We start from the raw sequence: 21091 nt of genomic DNA on the forward strand, positions 1-21091 counted from the left end.
TAGGCTAAGACGTATAACCGAGAATAACCGAGTGCCGCTCTGCCGGTCGGTTTCTACTGCTTCTACATCAGCAGCTAAAGCTTTAAACGCGTAGTAATACAACTAGTCCTCGTACTGTTAACATACACGAAACGGTAGACTCCTCCATTGCTGTTCTTGTTCTCTGCTCAAGTTTAGTAAGAGTTCGAGTGCGTTTTTTAACGTCGAATTGTTTTACTGTATAAATATCGTATTTAATTAATAATTATTTAAAATTTAAATATTCATTTAAGTCTCATATTATTATCAAAATATTAAATTAATAGTTTTAAATAATAAAGAACGTACTTTTTATTATTTTAAATAATACATATTAACGTATATTTTATTGCGTACAGAAGTGTGTTGCCAATTTGCACCGGGATTTAGATAATTATTTTCTTTGTCAACGTTATTATTGACTGTTTCATTCTTTTGTTGGTTAAATTTTTCCAGTGATTTATTGTGAATAATTTATTATTATTAATTCATTAATTCGTGGATTTTTCTTCCATTTGACTTACATCAAGTAAATTTACCAAGCCAACATGGTAAGTATTGATTATCATTATGATTATTATTTAATGAGTTATGGAGTTATTATTAGGAATTTTTTAAGGGTTTTTTTTTTTGACGTGATGAAAAATTTTTTTCAGTTTTTTCAGCGTGGTTTTTTTTTTTTTTTTTTTTTTAACTGACACGTTTAACTTTTTAACGAGCACGTGGATACGATAATTTATTATTTTTAAGCCCTATCTGCGACACTCACAATATTTAAATTTATGTAAATATATCCACACATTTATTTTAAATTGACAATTTTAGAAAATGGCGTTGAAACAAAAAAATAGTATTCTATTTCACTAGATTATTACATTTTTTTATGGGGATTTTTTTCAGTAGTAAATAACTAGATTTTACCTAGGGAAATTCTAATAAAATGTAATTTTTTATTCATTAATTTTTAATTTAAGTCAATAAATGAGCTACGTAAATTCATATTTAAAAAGTTTCCTCGTTTTTTAAATTTTTAATTTCAACGAACATTATGAAACTTAATTCAAAAACTTGCGGTTAAAATTTTTTTTTATGAATGTCGATATAATTAGCTTTTTTTAAATGCTCTAAATTTTTTAGTAAAATGAATACTTAATTTTTTCGGTCAAATAATCGTAATAATATTATTAATAATAATAATAATAATAATAATAATAATAAGAAGAAGAAGAATAATAATAAACTAGACAACTTGTGAGAAGTATGTCAATCGATTAATGTCTTGTTAGACGATCCACAAGAATTTGTATGTTTTGTAAACTCTAGTATAACATAACCGAGGGTTGGAATTGTTATAACGCAAAAGAGAGAGAGAGAGAGAGAGAGAGGAAAGGAAAATTTAAAAAAAATAAACGAGGGTTTGAAAGAGGGTGGAAGGGATACTAGCGCGTTGCGGCATTCGCCGATCAGCCATTGTGCTATATACCAAGCTATTGATTTTCTTCAACTTCTCCCCTATCCTCTTATCACCGTTGCCTCCCCTCTTCACATACTTTCTGCTCAACGGTTCGGTTCACCCGTCGTACACCTAACACCTCTTTATTTTATGTTTCTTATTTCTTTTTTTATAATTTATCCTGGTCTACTTCAAAAATATTTTGATCCCATAAGATGTAGATACTTACATTTTATACAATTCCTTTTTTTTTTTTCTTTCTTTTCAATGAGGAAAAGTTATTTTTTTTAAGGGATGAGGGCAAAGAAATTGAGGTCGAGGTCAGATAGTTAACAAGACCCTAGATATCTGGGTAAAATATTTTTACAAAGGATATATGTTCTTTTATTTATTTATTTTTTACGAAAAATAATAAGATATGTAATTATTAATCTTTTGACTTGTTTTTATGTTAAAGGCTGATCAATTAACAGAAGAACAGATTGCTGAATTTAAAGAGGCATTTTCGCTGTTCGATAAAGACGGTGATGGTACTATTACAACAAAAGAATTGGGTACTGTTATGCGTTCGTTGGGACAAAATCCAACGGAAGCTGAGTTGCAAGATATGATTAATGAAGTTGATGCCGACGGTAATTATATTTCTCATTGTTTTATTAAATCTGAGTTTATTAGAATGTAGTAAATTTGTTATAAAAATATTCAATTTAGGCATTGTGTTATAGAAAAAATAATTACAAATCAAAAGTTTATTTTGAATGCGAAAATTATTTTTTCAGCGGTTATTTTTATTGTTGTTTTCATTAAATTAATTGATTTTTATTGAATGTATAGAATTTCTTCTTTTTTAAGTAAACGAAAAAAAAAAAAAAAAAAAACCGATATGACCTGTGGGCCGAAATTAAATAAAAACTCGACAAATTATGGTATATAAACATGCGTCAATTAAAATAACAATTGAATACACTGGCAGTAAAAAACTTATATGCATATGACCAAATAAAAATAAGAATAACCATTCCGTTATCAAATTCTGAACCCGTTGAACTAAATTACGTATAAGTAACCCGACTCGACTCCATCATAACTAGCATTATGTAAACGATTCAACTAAATTATAAGCTCTTTCGAACAAAAAATCATAACCATATGAAAACTGTACTTAATAACATTTCTATCATAAAATAACTACTAAATAATAACTAAAAATAATTAAAATGTTGCACCATTACCTGAGACCTTTACACAGGAAATTTCTAAGTAAAAATTGCCTAGAAGTTTGATTTTATGAGAACCTATAGCCAATATTTAAGTTTATCCATGTGCTTACAAAAAATGACAATTTACATGCGTTTTATGAAATGGTATAGTTTTCAATGCTCACAACCAAAATTTCGATGTAGACTAGACATCCTCCAGTACCCAACTCTTTGGTAATTTTTACCAAACAATTATCTGCTTGTATTATTCATTTTTCTTTGTCATACTAATAATCTCAATTGTTAGTCGTGGTTTTTATATAATAATGACTTTTTGGTCAAATTTGAACTCGTATGAATTTTTAACTTTTTAGTCTAAATAAGTGTTAATTACTACCGTCAAGACATAAAAATATTGATTGCATGACTAATGAATCGCTGTTACTGTCCGAACTTAAAATTTTGCTGTTATAGATGTACAATATTTTTGCCAACAAACACATCACTGATTTAAAAATTCTGCTCTTCCATTAGTCTTTTTAAAAAAAATAGACTATATAAATCAAGATAATAATTGTGTCCCGACTTAGTCAAAAATTAAGTTATTTTATTTTGAAATTGATGAAATTTTTTCAATAATAAATTTTTTATATAATTGAATTGATTGATATGTTAATTTTAATAGGTAATGGAACGATTGATTTTCCGGAATTTTTAACAATGATGGCACGTAAAATGAAGGATACAGATAGTGAAGAAGAAATTAGAGAGGCATTTAGGGTATTTGATAAAGATGGAAACGGTTTCATATCAGCTGCTGAGTTGAGACACGTTATGACAAATCTTGGTGAGAAATTAACTGATGAAGAAGTCGATGAAATGATAAGAGAAGCAGATATCGATGGCGATGGTCAAGTTAATTATGAAGGTAATTATCATCATCAATTTATTTTTAGAAAATTTAATTATTAATAATGATTTGGTTTTTCTCCTACAGAATTCGTCACAATGATGACATCAAAGTGAATACAACTTACGTGTATGAATAATTTTCAACTTAAAGTGGTATTGACATATTAAGAGAATTCAAAAAAATAAAATAAAATTTAAATAATTAAACTAAAACAGATAAATAATGAATAATTATTATTATATTAAAAAAAAAGAACATCTACAGGTGCGAATTGTTATGAAGCAGAAATCTAGCAGTAACTAAAACTACAGCTACAACTACAGTAAAAGTAACAAAAGAAATAGGATTTTAATGAAATGAAAAGTCTGTCTGTTGGCAGAAAAAGTTTAATAATAATTAAAAATAAAAAAAATTCAAATAAAATAAAAATTGAAATAAATAAAAGTTGAAAAAAAAAATAAATAAATAATATTATTAATTAATAATTATTAATTTTAAGTATAAAAAAATGATGAAACAGAAATAAGTTTTTTTTTTTGTTTTCTTCTACACTATTTAAAGTTATGTTCATAAACAATCTAATAATTAATAATAATTCTATTCTTAATCAAAAAAGGAGCCTTTATTACTTATCTCATAAAGATAAAAAAATTTTTTTCCATTTAAATTATTAATTATTATTATTTAGTAAATAAACATACAATATTAATTAAGAACTTTTTTCGTTAGTTTACAATAGATAATTTAGTTTTTTAAATTGTAATTATTATGACTACTCTTTTATATGTAATTCAGTGGGGTTTCAACTGTTAGGGAAATGGAATTATTTATCGGGAAAAAAATGCGGAAAGAATTTTGCTTTTCTATAAATAGTTGAACGGATTTTTTTTCATAATCTGATTTATTTTTCTGTCTAATTTCGAATAATTTTCTCACGTTTTTCATGATATTGGTGATAATTATAAATAAATAAATTTGCACGAATAGAAATAAACAATTTAATTCATATTTTTTTTTTTTTTATACTTAACGAAAAAATTTTTTCTTTGAATTTAAAATGTTGTTTTTCATTTATTACTTGATGAAATAAATTATCAGATAAACTTAAATACACGCATTTCGATATAAAACAATTAAATTTTAACTACAATTAATTAATCAACAAAATTAATTATTATCTAGAATAAAAAATTAATTAAAACTATTAATAGTAATAAACTAAATAAATTAATGGAAGTAAACATAAAGAAAGATAAATATAAATTAACTAACAAATAAACATTTCGTTTAATAATTGATCCAACGAAATAAAGTTGTGGGTCAATTGAGAAAATCAATAGCGAACGAAATAAAATTAATAACATAGCAAAAATTACAAACAAAAAAAAAATTTAATTAAAATTAGTTAGATTTTTAAAGCTATTATATATATATATATATATATATATATATATATATATATATATATATATATACATGTGGAATTTTTTCCACATTAGTTTCCTAAGATTTAAATTGGCTTTTTTTTAATTTCGATATTTACTCGTTTATTTTTTTTCTTTATAACTAATTATTAATCAAAATGTTTATTGATTAGTTGCATTGTAAACAGTGCATTAAATAATTTGGAAAAAAAAAAAACATTTTTTGGTCTTCATTGTTGGGTGAGAATAATTATTCAATAAAGATTATGAATAAATACTAAAAAAAGTGAATAAATCATGAAGTTCAGGTGATTAATTGAAAATAAACAAATGAAATAAAATGAGCGTTTGCAGCTCGCTATCAATGTCTTAATACACTAAATAAATTAATTAATTGATATATTTAATATTTAACAACAAAAATATGGATAATAAATTAATCCTTTTTACATTCCCCTTTTTGTCCTGTTTAAAGAATGGAAAAAAAATAGTACCAAGAAATTGACTTTTCATTACAATTAATAAATTTAATTATTGAAATAAAAATTTATAACCAATCATGAACTAACAAAATGCTACGAAAAATTTTTATTTTCATTTTCCATTAAAATTTTATTCTTTAATCAAACTTTTTTTCAAAAGAAAAAAAGTTTTTGTGGATTTCGGGAAAAAATGTTTTTTATGCAATATCAAAATAAAATAAAAAATTTTCAAATTAAACGAAAGAAAATATTTTTCTTAGAAATTTTCCGAGAAAAAAATTTTTGAATAAATAATTAAAATTTCTTTCGTGATTTCATTACTTCTAACAATAAAACACTTTAATTAAAAGAAAAAATATAAAATAAAATAGATAACTTTTGAAATTTAGTGATTTAGTGCGTGTCGAAACAACTAAATTACACAACAAAATTTAACGTAAAAAATTATTCAATTTTAAATTTGAAAATTAAATTTAAAAAATAAAAAGGTAATATAATCATTCATGGAATCAATGATTTTATGAATTAAATAATTACCATCGTTAATCGTGTCTCGTCGGTGGTTACGGTCATAATTGAATTCATTAAAATATTAATAATTATTAAAATAATGATAATTACTAATAATCATAAATTAAATGAGTAACTAATCATAATATATATGTAATATATATTATATAAATTATTGACTTGAGAAGAAAAATGAAGTGATAAAAAAAACCATAATGAGTGGATTAATTAATAAGTAATGACTTTCACACAGTCCTCTATTATTTAATATTGAAAAAAAATAATTAAATAAAAACGGTAAATAAATATAAATTAACAAAAATTAATGTGTTTAATTTCTAACTTACCGCTTAGAAAATTATTAATTTTCACAGAAAGGGAAGTAACGATCATTTCAATTGTCGAATATCATATCTTCAACGAATTTGTACATTTTGAAGTAAAAAATCTTATTGGTATTATTTTGGGAAATATTTATGATCTATGTTATATGTATTGAAAAACTAAATTTTGTTCCACGATAATTTTTTAACAAATTAGTTAATTTTGATGGCTGTGCAATTGAAAATTTTTATCAAGGCTGGTAACTAATGTGATTTTGAAGCTAAGTAACCGAGTAAATTCTGAATAATCATAAATACTAAAAAAATAAATGAAACACGGGCAATTAAAGCCCGGAAAATTGCTTGACTTAGACATGTTGAGGGTAATGCACGACCTCAAATGCTTCGCGTTATGAAGCGTGAAATATGTACAATAATATTTCTTTATTGCATTTTTTTTTTTTTTTTCATAATTTTATAAAAATTTTTGAGATCATTGATCTCGAGCATCAACTTTATTAACTATGCCGTAATAGTTTTTAAATGTTTATGATTTTAATACGCATTACATCAAATAGAGAATTACCTTGTAACTAAACTCTCCATTTCGAAACTTATTCTCTTACTAGTTTTTTAGTTATTCCAAAAAAATTAATTTGTGAAAGGGCTATAACGTACGAGGTATGTGACAAAAAAAACTCTTACCAATATCTTTTTTCTCAGAAGGACAAATTTTATGAGCTCAAAACCACTTCTACCCAGGTCGAAAAATTTGGTCTGACCCTCGCAGATTTGAATCACGGTGGAAACACCGTAGGTTTGTTCCATTTTACCACTGTGATTACGCGGTGTATCCACCGTGATTTCACGGTGGCTTTACCACCGTGTGTACACGGTTTCCACTGTGATTAGGCAGTGGATACACCGTGGAACCACGGTGGTGAAATCGCACAGAGTAATTGTGGAATCACGGTAGATACTTCGCGTAATCACAGTGGAAACACGATGTATACACGGTGGTAAAGCCACCGTGGAATCACGGTGGGTACACAGCGTAGTCACAGTGGATACACTGTGTATACACGGTGGTAAAATGGAATAAACCCACCGTGTAACTACGGTGGATCCACTGTGTTCACACTTCCACGCTGTTTCCACCGTGATTCAAATTTGCGAGGGGATTTTAGTCTAACTGCACTGCATTTGGACTAATTGATCTGTATTTGAACTAGTTGATCTGTTTTTGATCTTTTATAAAAATTTTAAGCTGTTTTAGATCTGCTGTTTTAAAAAACAATTGCGATACAGAAGGACAAAACTAGATTAATTCTGGAACTTAAAAAAATTTTGGTTCTGAAATTGTGCAAGGACAAAACTAGATTAAATCGTGGACTTATAATAATTTCATTTATGTCTAGAAAAAATTTATAAAAAGTATTCTAAGATCTAGAATGGATTTTTTTTTGTTTACTATTTTCTTAGTATCTTTTGTTTAAAAATGTCGGCAGTTAATGATTATCTGACAGCTATATTTTTTAGTTGTCTTGATAGAATATTAATAATATTTAACGAAAGTAGTAAAGTTGCCGTTAAATTCCCAACAAAAATTTCTTCAATTCACTGAATAAAGTCGAAAAATATTCTGACATTAAAAACCATATCAAAATATTCCTCTGTGACATTGAAATATGAAATAGTAACAGCACGTTTTAAATATCAAGAAAATTTAAATAATCCTCTATATCTAGATGTTCCCGAATCACTTTCCATAAGCAGTAAGTTTAATTGAACTTTATTCATTCTTGTTATTTTTAATAAATCATGTAGTAATTAATTTTGTTCATAAATGGAAATATTAATTTTTTTTTAAATTCAAATTTATTGCTTTTATATAACGCTTTTAATGAAGCAAAGAATTAAAAAAAAAATTTTGTCACGTAATTTTTTTTTTTAAATTAAGATTACTCAGTGTCGCACAATCTTTGAGTTTCTTAGAATAATTTATTTTTTAGTGGCAAGGTTTTTCACCAATTATTCTATAAATTAAGATTCTCTTTCATAGTGAATATAAACTTATAGTAATAAATTTCTGTATTTATAAAAATATCTAATAGATGATGATACGGAACTGAATGAGTTGGAGGTTGAAAAAGCCAGAGGAAAATAGTTGATTTTTCTCAGAATGTATGTTCAAAGAAAGTCTCAGTTACTAGGATGCACTATCAGAAGGAAAGAAGGAGGATGAAGTTAAATTTTTTTTAAGTAATGTCTATATGTTAATTGAGGCTAATTTATTTATTAAATAAATATTATTTTATACCAATGTGTAAAAAAATATCAAACTTTCATTAATTTTTTGTTTTTATTATTTATCATTATAATTATAAAAAAAAAAATGTAATCTGTTTTTGATCGAATATAGATCAAAATCAGACTAAAAAAAAAATAAACAGAAAAAGTCGGATTTTGATCTAGATAAGAACAAAAACAGACTAAAAATTATTGAAAATAAGTCTGAAAATAGTCTAAATAAGGAATAGTAAGAGCAAAACTAGCTTAAAATTCACATATTAATTAAATATAAATAAAAAATAAAATTGAATAAAAATAACTTAAAATTTTTAGTTGATTAAAAACAGATCAAACTTTTCGACTCGGGTAGCTACAAAAAAATTTTTGCATTATACCTGCATGGAAAGTTTATTTAAGTTTCAATTCCTGCCCGGTTTAGATGGAAGAGAGTAATTCGTTTCTATGAGAAATCAAACGATGAAAATTAGCGCATGGCTCTATTCAAAAATTCCCATAGAATCCAATCAAATGCGATAAAAACCGCATAGAAACCAATACAGTCTATAGGATGCTATGCGGTTTTTGTCGCATTTGAGTGGATTCTATGGAAATTTTTGAATAGGGGGGCCATTCTTCCACAAACAGAGGCAAAAATTTAAACTTTCAGTTACAGATCTGGTGAAAATAATATACAAATCATTGATAAAAGTAAGACATCCAAATCTGCGTGTTTGATATCCTCGCCTTCAGCTTGGGTAGGCAATTCTGCACGCAGATTGAAATGTCTTACTGTTCTTCCTCAACGCGTAATATAATATTTTCACTAATTTTGAAATTTGTTTATCTCCAGACGTCATTTAAAAAGGAATATCAAAAATTATTCTTAAATTAGCGAATAAAATGATTACAATAAAAATAATTTCCAGAAGCTTACATGCCGTGTTAAATGAATGTATGTATGTGTGTATGTACGACTGTAAATATTATATAACTTTTGAATAAATGAACCGATTTAGATCTTTAATGTTGCATTCGAAGCATCTTATTAATTCCTGGATGCTGTAAGAAATTGAGCTTGATCGGTACAGTACGTGTTGAGTTATTCTAAAAATAAAATTTTTTGAAAAATGAATTCTTTGAATAGCTTTTAGAATACTGATGGATTGGTTTCAAAATCTAATCAACTCTGAAGCTCTATAAACCGCGTCGAATGCCGCCTCAACCATCGAAATCGAATTAATTGTTCAAGAGATTTCGTCGAAAAAATTTCAAAAAGTGTTTTTTTTTTTTTTTTTTTTCTGATAAACTCAAAAATCACAAAACTGACTGATTCAAATACTCTTTTAGCGTTAAAGATTGAAAAACTACCTCGAATGCCGCCTCAATTTTTCGGATAACGCATATATCGTATTTCCTCATATATTTCAAAACTTATATCGGCCTTTTGGGTTCATAGTGTTTAATGATCGTTACATAAATTATTGCAGTCGGTTCATTAGTTTAAATATTATCATCAAAAATTGCGAAAGATCACTAGCTCTAACATTTTTTTCCGGATGTTTCATATATTGACTCGCTGGCTTCATTCAAAGTTCACGTAACTCTTCATCTTGATCATTTCATTTTCAATTCCTATAACTAAGATGCATAGTATGCTATCCGTACGTTTAAACTCGCATTTACCGAATATTGAATACCACACGAAATTTTCTAATTGCGTCGGATTTGTAGAGCCCACCTAAGTTAATTTTTGTACGTAATTCTTGTATTTTCACGACTTTTTCAAGAATGACTAAACTAACAAAATTGTTAATGACAAACTTTGCAGGAAAAAAATTACCTTACAAATAAGGTTCTCTTGGCCAAATCTCTTAGACTGATAGTTCTTGTGGAATTGAGCTTTTAGTATTTGTTGATTTAAAACTCATGTACCTGAAGATCGGAACGTTTTTCGCACAACGAATAAGAAAAAATTTTATGTAATTTAACTGTTTAAAGGTGACTTAAAGGGTGATTGGAGGTGGCTCAATTTTTGACTGACATACTAGCACTTATGCGAAACATTTCAGAAATTTAGATCCAGCAGATTTTTTACTTTTTATTTTGTTTTTTTATTTTCGTTTCGCGAAAAACTTTTCGATCTTCAGGTACATTAAAATTCCGACAAAATATCGAGCGAAATTTTTTCAAAATTTAATTTCAAACTTTTTTGTAAATTTTTTTTCGTAGTAGCTAATAAATCTACTAACATTGTTACGTTCCCGTAATATTTTATTGATTAAATTAAATTTATTATTTTTATTAAATTAATTTTACGCAATATAACGGAAATCGGTTACGATAAGAGAGTCGCCGTGGCTCGCGGGTAGTCAAAACAGATGACGATGCATGAGACCCGGGACACGACGATTCTCTCACTGGGAACCTGAGATGCAGCGTCAACATTTTGTCAACTCTGTTGGCTTTATTATATTTTTATAACGACTAAATAGTCAGTCTTACGAGAGAGCTCATGGAGCTCAAACCTCTGCTCTCCAGCCATAATTAATAAATTATAATTAATCCTAAATTAATTTAACCTTATTGTGGGGTGCCAATTGGCACCCCAATATTTTCACCTACACCATGGCCTGTCCATAACATTATTACCACCCAGGGGCGAGCGCTTATCAGCTGTTCCACCCTGTCCTATAACCCTGAGCGCTCAACAGCAGTTCGGGTTTCCCTCAAATTTCCTGCCAATTTTCCTACCATTCACCTGTTATTGTAAAAATAATTATATGGAGTTGGAACCGGCAACGGAAATACTTTAAATGGCGAAAAACAATTAAAATTAATAACTAATAAAATAATCGACGACCACGGCCCACCAGGGGTCTATAGACACTCTAACGAGGCCAAACCTGGATAAAATTAAATAATTAAAAATTATTTTTATTTTCAATTAATTTTGGGTAATTTCCCAAAACGTAACAACATCAACAATCAAAAACAGCCAAAAAAATTATTGAATAATACGGATGAACTTGGCGAGTCAAAAAAATTAATTTATGACTTATTGAAGCTGATACTGATTCGCCAAGTTTATATATTACTAATTTTGTTTGTTTGTTTATATTGCATAAAAAATACACAGAAAAAAGAATTTCTTGATGCAAAAAAATTTTACTCGTCCCGAGAAAATTTTTACTTGCTCTAAGAAATTTTCGCATTATAAATTTAAAACAAAAATTTCCGTAGCATGAGAAAAACTTTTTCGGAACAAGAAAAAATTTTTTGAGGAGAGAAAAAAATTCTTACGCCTTGAATTTTTTTCCAGTCCTAAGAAAATTTTTTTCTTCTATTCATAGTGCAAAATATTTCTTGCACTAAGAAATACTTTTTTCTGTATCAATCAGAATAAATTTGTAACTTTTCATTTAAATTTATCGAATAAGATACCAAAATAAAATATCAATTGATGATTTGAATGGAACAAAATGACATTTTTGTGCGTCGTTTAGGTATTTGGTGGTTATTTGGATTTTAATAATTTAACTACAATAGATGCATCATTGGCGTCCTTTTTTACAGGTAGAATCTGTTTAGAGGCTGATGTTTTTTACTTTGTTGATTTGTAGTGATGAAATTGAAGTAATTTTTTTCTGTTTTCTTTCTGACGTTAATACAACTATTAGCCGCTTCTACACAGAAAAAAAGGAAATCTTGAACCAAGAAATAAAATGTCTTCGAAATTTTTTTCTTGAACCAAACCGAAATTTCTTACTTTACTGAAGTAAAAAATTATTTGGATCAAGAAATTATTTCCTTCGCGGAAGACATAATTTTCTTAGTCTGAAACATGAATTCTTTAAAGCAAGAAAAAACTTTCTTGGTCCCACAAATTTTTTTTTTTAGTTCAAGAAGATTTTTTTTTCAATTCAACAAATTTTTTTCTTGGCTAAAGATTGTTACATTTTTGAGTCAAAAAAAAATATCTTAAGCTAAAACAAAAAAGTTTTTAAGCCATGAAAAATAATATTTTAAACCAAGAACAAACTTTCTTGGGCCACGAAATTTTTTTTTTGTCGCAAACAAAAAAAATTTTTTCAGCTAAGAAATTAATTTCTTTAATTGAGCAAATAAATTTATCGAGCTAAAAAATTTTTTTTTTTTTTTTTTGAACAATTGTTTTTTTGTTTAAATATTACAAACAATGCCGTGAAACAAATAAATACTTTATCATGTGACGAGTCACAAAATTTTAAATTTTAAATAAAATAAATAATTAAATATAATTTTTTTTACTTTATTACTTTTAGAAGAAAAAAAATAAATAATAATTTCCAAGCATATATATATATGTATATAAGTTTTGTTTTAGGTTTCCACTATATTAAATTGGTGTTAATACCGTACGATGGACGGTGTGGCTCAATAAGTTATAGATCAAATTGAACGGAATATAGTATAGTGCCGGATAGCTCAACTGGTAGAGCACTCGGCGCGATACCGACATGGTCTGGGTTCGATTCCCAGTTCGGGCTATCTATATTTTTCTCAATTTATCTATAAATTGTCTTATTGAGAAGGTTTGCATGTTTTAGGTTTCCACTATATTAAATTGGTAATCCACTATATATATATATATATATATATATATAAGTGCGAGTGAAAAAAAAAGAGAAAAAATTTTCGTGGAAACGAAATAAAATCAATAAATTCTCGGAAGCGAAAACGTTGAAGAAGAAGAGAGAGAAAGGAAGCGTGAGAGGGAGAGAGAAGATGGGCGCAATTGCTTGCAAAAGCAATCTTAGTACCAAGCGCCACCGCCAGGCGGAAAAGGACGCTGATCAGTGTTCGTTCGAGGATGGTTATAGTAGAAGGGTTAAAAACCAACTCAAATGCACACAAAATCAGATCAGCTCACTACTCGAGAATATCTAGTAGAGAGTAAAAGTACCTTCAGGGAAAATACTCAGGAGCTGGCAATTGAAAGCATTGAAGCTAGGAGAAATCCTAGCTAGCAGCAGTAGCAGAGAGCGAAAGCAGAGCAGTCCACAGCATACGAGGTATACCAGCAGAGCAGTCCACAGTATACGGGGTATACTAGTCGAACGGCAGTACTACGAAAAACATATGGGGTACACTATCAACACTACAGGAGAGCAGAGAACAGCAACGTACAGTATACAGGGGGTACTAGCAGTGGCAGCCGGAGCCAAGAGAAGTGGAGCTGAGAGGCGCAGCCTACGGGGTATACTTGCAGTCAAAGTAGAGAGCAGTGACGTACAAGACATACTGGCAGCGGCGGCTGGAGCCAGGAGTGGGGGAGCAGAGATACGCAGTATACGAGGTATACTCGCAGTGAGGACAGACGTGCAACATACAATAGCTACTAGCAGCTGGAGCCAAGCATAGTGGAGCCAAGGTGTGCGACCTGCAAGATATACTAGCAGCGGGAGCCAAGTGAAGCGGAGCTGAGATACACAGGATACGAAGGATACTCGCAGTGAGAGCAGAGGGCAGTGCCATACACGAAGTATACTAGGAACGGCAGCATACGATAGCAGCGGCAGTGTACGGGTATACTGACAATATACGGGGTATATTGGTCACAGCAGCAGTGTACGGGTAAACTGACAATGTAAGGGGTATATTGGTCACAGAGGCAGCCTACAGCCCTATTCACAATCAGTGGGGTATCACGGTCAGCATATGTTACAGTTAACAGGCGGAGAGTGCATTCCAGACCAAGCAGCCCGAAGGCAGTTCCACTGCGGAGGGAAGATTTGGGTGAAGCGAGAGACAGAAGAATCAAAGAGCAGCGAGGTGGTTGCGATATTGCACACTCACTACATTCCCGGGGCTACGGTCTGAAAGATATTCTTCAGTGGAGGTTGCTGCAACATAAAAGTATCTATAGACGGTGCTACGAAGGAACGGACGGTACCACGCATATATATTCATATCTCAATGAACAAAAGGTCTTCTGGTCAATTTTAATCATAACTAGTAACGTCACCATCCTTATCCTATCCTAGAAGCCTGGCATCCGACGAGCCGATCCATAACTAGGATTAAGGGTGTATTTTAAGTTTATCAGTAAGTTAAGTTGAAACGTTACAATCAGAAGCATTTATAAGGGATAGGCAAGTTTCGCAATGAGTTAAATACTTAAACCAACTTGAGAAAAAACAATTATCGCTTCACGACGGAATCGAACCCAGATCGATTCAGTGTCACGCGAGAGCTTTACCAACTAAGCCATCTCAGCCTTTGACAGGTTACGTTTACTTTGCCCACATATACTGAGCCACACTGGCCTTATGGTCAGTCACATTTTTAAATCCTAAACACAGAATTAATATTACAAATATTATCGCCAATAATGTAGAAAAATGTTAGTTCCGACATTTTACCGAAATACTGAACGGATCGTATGAATCGTTCATAAATGAATTTCAATATTAAAATAAAAAAGTTTAAAAAAAAAAAATTAATTACAAAAAAAATTGAGAAATTATTCGATATTGTTTAATTACATTAATTAATTAATTTATTATAATAATGTAATTTAGCTATTTAATTTTTAATTTATTTAAAATAAAAATGTGGACTCAAAATCCATTTGCTGTGCTAGTATGAGAAAGAGAGAGAGTGGGGAGTATTCATTCCTTGGGGTGCGAAGGAGGAAGCACCTACGAGTGAATCCAAGAGAAACTTTCTTGGCTTGAGACTCTAGTAATCTTGGTTTGAGATTTCGTGTGATTGGTCGAAGAAAGTACACAATACTCAAACCAAGAGTTTAAATTTTTTAAACCAACTCCCTTTATTTTTAGATCGAGTTCGTACCGTTTATTGTTTCAAAACATCATAGTTCTTTAATTAAGTGTATAACTTTCTTGAACTAAATATTTTTATTTCTTGGTTTAAGTAAGTAACATACTTAGGTTAAGAAAAATATTTATTATAATAAGAAAAGCAAGTTTTTAAAACAAGTAATTCTATTATTGGACCAAGTATGAAATATGTATTGGCTTAAGAATTTTTTTTCTTAATTCAAGATTTAAAATTCAAGAAATTATTTTACTTCGTTCAAGAAATTTCCAGTTTTCATTCCACCCGCTGAAAAATTTCTTGGTTGAAGAAAAATTTTCTCGAGTCAAGATTTTTTTTTTCTGTGTATGGAAATTGTATATAATATATAAGAACTCATTCATTCTTATCAAATCTCTAAGGGAATTTATGAGAATCTATTTGATTCTATGAGATTTTCTAAACAGGGTGAGAAAAAAAATTTATAAAAAAGTTTACAATTAAATTTTGAAAAGGTTTGGCTCGATATTTCCCTGATTAAACAAAACAATTTGTGACGATTAAAAGCGATTAAAAATTAAATCATTATTAATCGTCATGAATTTTCAGATTTAATCATCCCAAAATATCAAAAAACGATTTATTATTTTACGATTAAAAACGATTAATGACGATTAAAATTTCAAATCGTTATGAATCGTCTTTAATCTTCATTTGAAAAATTTTATCGTTTTTAATCATCAATTGACGATTTAAAACGATTAAAACAGTTTTAATCGTCACAAATCGTTTTGTTTAATCAGTGTTAGAGACATAGTAAAAATTTTTTTGAGCTACGGTTTTTGCGTAATCATAGGAAGTAGCTTAAGACAAAAATTTTCTAAATTTTTTTGTTTTGTTTTTTAGGTCCACACGGGCTTGAGAAAATTTCTGAAGAAAAGCAATGTAAAGCTCAGAGTTAGCAAATTTATTCAGATATAATTTGCTTTTTAACTTCCCGCTAAGAAAATTGAAAATTGTCCAAAAAAAAGAAGTTATTGGTTTCGGTCTGATTTTCGAAATTCGAATTTCTAACAGATCTTGACGTTTTGGGACTCTAGGAAGCTATTTCGACTACTTTCAAGATGATGTTCGAGTGTATGTATGTATGTGTGTATGTACGTACGTATGCACGAACGCATTAAGGTAAATATTCTGTAACTTTTTGAACGGATGAACCGATTTGGTTTTTTGAAGTGGTGTTTAAAGCGGCTCATTAATTCCATCAATTTTTGAGAAATTAAGCATAATCAGTACGGCACGTTTGGAAATATTTCAAAAATAAAATTTTTTCAAAAATATTTATTTTAACGTTCCGCTAAGAAAATTGAAAATTTAAAAAAAAAAAGGAAGTTTTTGGTTTTGGTCTCGATCTCGAAAATCGAGTTTTCATCAGATGTCGACGTTTTGAGACCCTAAGAAGCTATTCTGACTATTTCCGGATAGACGTCCGTCCGCCCGTCCCTCTGTGTGTGTGTGTGTGTGTGTGTGTGTGTGTGTGTGTGTGTGTGTGTGTGTGTGTGTGTGTGTGTGTGTGTGTGTGTGTGTGCAAACTTTTTTTGTCCGACGATATCTTTGGAACGAATCAATCGATTTGAACGTACTTGGTGACAATCGAAACGGCTCACTAAAACTTAGAATTGATTAGATTTTGGGGTAGGCCGGTCATGTAGTTTACGACTTATACGAAGAATAAGAATTCAAATTTTTTTTTGTTTTCTTTTTTACGTATAACTTATTAACTACTTGCCCGATTCGCCTTGAAATGTAATCAGTTTTAAGTCTTGTTGAGCTCTTTCGATTGCTACCAAAAACGTTTAAATCGGTTCATTCCATCCAAAGATATCGTCGGACAAAAATTATAATTTTTCAGTGAAAGTATGTTTTACTGACCTAACAAATTTTCGAGCTCAAAGAGGCTTCTGTGCTCCACAAGTATTCCGGTTTGTTTTTAGCAGCCCTCAGAGCCTGCCTGTGAGCTTTAGCATAGTCTCCTGTATATATCATTAGGAGCCTACCCCCAGATTTCCACACCATACATAGCACCTGCATTCGACAGTGAGTTATAGAGATAGAAGTGCTCTATTAGTGTTAATCGTTTAGACCTCTTGACTATACCCCAGGTTGTGTTTAAGGCTTTTTGGGTTTTGTCTGTTAGCTACCTGGTATGTTTCTTGAAACTTCCTCCGCAGGTAAACCAATACCCTAGGTATTTGAACTCACTTACTGTATCTAATACACAAGTTCCATAGGTCCACTTCATGGTCTCATTATCTCGGCGCCCTTTCTTAACTATCATCATCACTGTCTTCTTCTTATTTACCACCAGGTCATTCTTTAAAGTTTATGTTTCTAATGTGTTTAACATTTTTTGGAGACCTTCTGGTGTATCAGAAACTATTTCCATATCATCTGCGTACTTAATCACATGGAACCTTCTCTTCCCCATGATGGTGTCATCAATATTATGCCTACCCTGGATTTCGTCGACGTCATCGGTGTACACATTGTAAAGAATGGCGCTAAGAGTACATCCTTGTCGCGCTCCACTTGTAGATTCAAACTTCTCCGTGAGCTTTGTACCTACTCGTACCTGGGTTAGTGTATTATTGTAGATTTTACCGATTATCTGGTACATCCCTCTTGATATTCCAAGTTTATATATCTTTTCCATCAAGGTCTTCCTGTTTACACTGTCAAAGGCATTTTTGTAGTCTACAAAGCACACATATAGCTTACCACTTTTCTTTTTTATCTAGTTATGTATTAGTGAGTTAAGTATAAAGACATGATCTCTAGTGCCTCTATTCCTTCTGTACCCTGCTTGGCTTTCTCTCATCCTTTCTTCATTTTCTAACCAAGCACTGAGTCTTTTTCCTATCATGATCGTAAGAATCTTATATCCAGCGTCTAGTAGAGATATGCCTGTAATTTACTGGGTTATTAGCGTCTCCTGTTTTATATATTGGGATAATGACTGCTGTGTTCCCGCCTTCCTGTATGTCACCTGTTAACCATATTTGATTTATTATGTTTAGGAGCTCTGGTTGTCTTTCTCGTGGTATGTTCTTGATAAATTTTGCAACTATACTGTCTTTTCCAGCAGCTTTGGAGTTATAACGGTGGGCCCTGGCTATTGCGTGTCCAATAACCACGAACCACAGTTAACTAAATTTTCCCAAATAAATTCAAATTTGATAAATTATTAGTTATTTATTGTAAATATAAAGTTAGATTTTCTGTTGCTGGTTCGGAAAACGGGAAAATAGATCTCAGGAATAGGTAGACTCGTTCTGACCGGACACGCGGCTGAAATATAACTTATTCTAAGTGACGCTGGTAATAAGAAAATTTGATCAAAGAGACTCAATTATTAATTTTATTTAACCAAATCCGAATTTTATTTACACAATAATTTCCCCTTGTATTAGTTTTATTTTATACTTTATTAATTAAGATTTAGCGTCCAGGATAAAATTAATTGATTATTTAAATGCGTGAGAATTACTGGATATGGAAAGTAAAATTTGTAATAAAAATTACGGTACGCTGAAGAGAGAGAGAAAAGGTTTGTGAATAATTTGTCGAAACTTATCTGGTTGTACGTGAGCTTACTGGTGATACTGGTCTCTGGTTCATCACAGGTTCCTTGAACTCGATGTCGATCCTTTTCAGTGAATCCTCACGGGCTCCTTGGATTCGATGTCGATTCTCTTCGTGAAATCCTCACGGGCAGACGTTGTACACCAAACCACCACACTCACTTAATAATCAAATTTGGTTTTTCTTTAACCAGACGAAGGAGTCGCAAAATCTCCTTATTTAATTAATCCGAATAAAGCAAATATCACTTATAATAAAATTAATAATTTAGTTTAATATAAAAAGAAAAGTCTCAATAAATAAAATTACAGTCGAGTCTCGTTATGAGTCCGCTCGTTATGAGTCCGTGAACCAGGATTTCCACGGAAGACCTTCCCCCTCCACAACGTGAAAAAAAAATTAATTTCAGAGTCTCGATATGAGTCCGTATAATCATGAAAAGAAATTAAGAGTTTATTTATCATATTAGTCCTATTTACATATAAGAAACATAACACTCAAGTCAAACGGACTCATAACGAGATACTGGAAACAATCACGTACACACTCACACGCTTAAAAAGTAGAGGAAGTTCAACTCACGACTGTCACCTGCGCTGACAGAGTGGGGGTACACATTCTTAGAATTATATTCTCCTACACCCCTTTATGCGGGTTCATAACGAGACTCGACTGTATTCAGGTATCAGACTGACCGAAATAGAACTGAGTGCTGGACTAAATGACTAAATATTACGAACTTATCGTTAGACCGACTCAAATAAATTGTAATGAGTCCTGATGCTAGAGTAAAGACCTCGCTAAGCGTCCTCAGTCCACTCTAGGTGTTGGCCAGGGCCTAAGTCCTCGAGCAAGTGTATCTGGCCCTTTTGTATGTTAATTTTCGAGGGGTGGAACTACCCCACTGTCGTCTAGAGTTCGAATAGAATTCGATCTAGAGGGCCTCTGACATAGCCCCGAATGACTGAGGAGTATTAATTAACATAGAATTGTTCTAATAGATGGCCGTAGAATCAGTTAGATTTTGCGCTCGATTTTCAAGTCGAAAAATCAGAACGCACGGTTACAGAGTTCTCAAGAGTGCCAAGAATTCTCTTGAGCTCTGTTGGATGAGGTTGGATTCTTCCAGCCTTCGTCTAGTTGACCACTGACTACGATGTTGTTTCTCCTTGACTGTCTGATCTTTTTCTCACTTTCTAGTTCATCAGACCTGAGCTTACCTGGTCTATCAACTTGTCCGTTGATATTGATTGTCCCAAACCTTCTTCTGTGCGACGGATTTCCCTGGCGGTCCTGAATCACTGTGTATTACGGTGGATCACGGTGATTTACCGTGAGAGTTCGCCATGATGTTGCGGTGAATCACAGTGAATCGACGCGAGATCTTACCGCGATTTCGTAGGTCACGTTGATTCCGCGAAAATCAGTTATTGTATAAAAAAAAAGGCAATACATTATGAAACCTCGATGGGGCAGCAGAATTTTACAAAAATTCACCGTGAATCACGGTAAATCTCCATAGTTCGATTATAGAATATCATCATGATTCACCGTGAATAGACGTAAAACATCGTGATTTTACCCCGAATCACCGTGAAAGCTCACCGTGATATAACGCACACATTCACGGTGAATCACCGTAATTTCACCCTATTAGCGTAATTTACCGTGATTCACCGTAATTCACCCTATATCACGGTGAATCAGGACCACCAAGGAATTGCTAGTGGGTTTTTTTTCATAAGAACGTCTCATTCTTTCTCGTACCTGTTCATGCCCTCTATTTTGTGTATTTAGCGATTGATCCGTCTCCCTTCTGTGATCTGGAGTGTTAGAAGCTTCTGCGGCTTTGTTATAGATGCTCAGACTTCTATCACTCACAATGCTTAGCTCGTTTTCAGTAGTTACGGGGTTGCTTCCTCTAGGTCGAAGATTTTTCAGATGTTTTAGACTCCTTAGTAGTTATTGTGCTTCTGGGCGTAACTACTATTGAAATTTTTACGATTTTTCGCAAAAAATCAGTTTTTATTTACTGTT

The 21091-nt window shown here is 30.9% G+C and overlaps 1 protein-coding gene across 1 annotated transcript; it reads left to right on the forward strand.

The window, feature by feature from the left end:
• On the forward strand, positions 1-4545 carry LOC103570581 (calmodulin). The gene is made up of 4 exons (XM_008548367.2): positions 1-569; positions 1929-2103; positions 3356-3598; positions 3668-4545. The coding sequence occupies exons 1-4, from the start codon at positions 567-569 to the stop codon at positions 3694-3696; spliced, it is 450 nt and encodes a 149-aa protein (XP_008546589.1). The 5' UTR covers positions 1-566; the 3' UTR covers positions 3697-4545.
• Positions 4546-21091: the final 16546 nt, after the last annotated feature.

The sequence above is a fragment of the Microplitis demolitor genome, chromosome 10, assembly GCF_026212275.2.
Source record: "Microplitis demolitor isolate Queensland-Clemson2020A chromosome 10, iyMicDemo2.1a, whole genome shotgun sequence".
Lineage (NCBI taxonomy): Eukaryota > Metazoa > Arthropoda > Insecta > Hymenoptera > Braconidae > Microplitis > Microplitis demolitor.

Bases quoted from the DNA above. Each gene is read 5' to 3' on its own strand.
- LOC103570581 (XM_008548367.2), top strand. The intron at 2,104-3,355 runs GTAATTATATTT...TAATTTTAATAG, and splicing joins TAATGAAGTTGATGCCGACG to GTAATGGAACGATTGATTTT. The intron at 3,599-3,667 runs GTAATTATCATC...TTTCTCCTACAG, and splicing joins TGGTCAAGTTAATTATGAAG to AATTCGTCACAATGATGACA.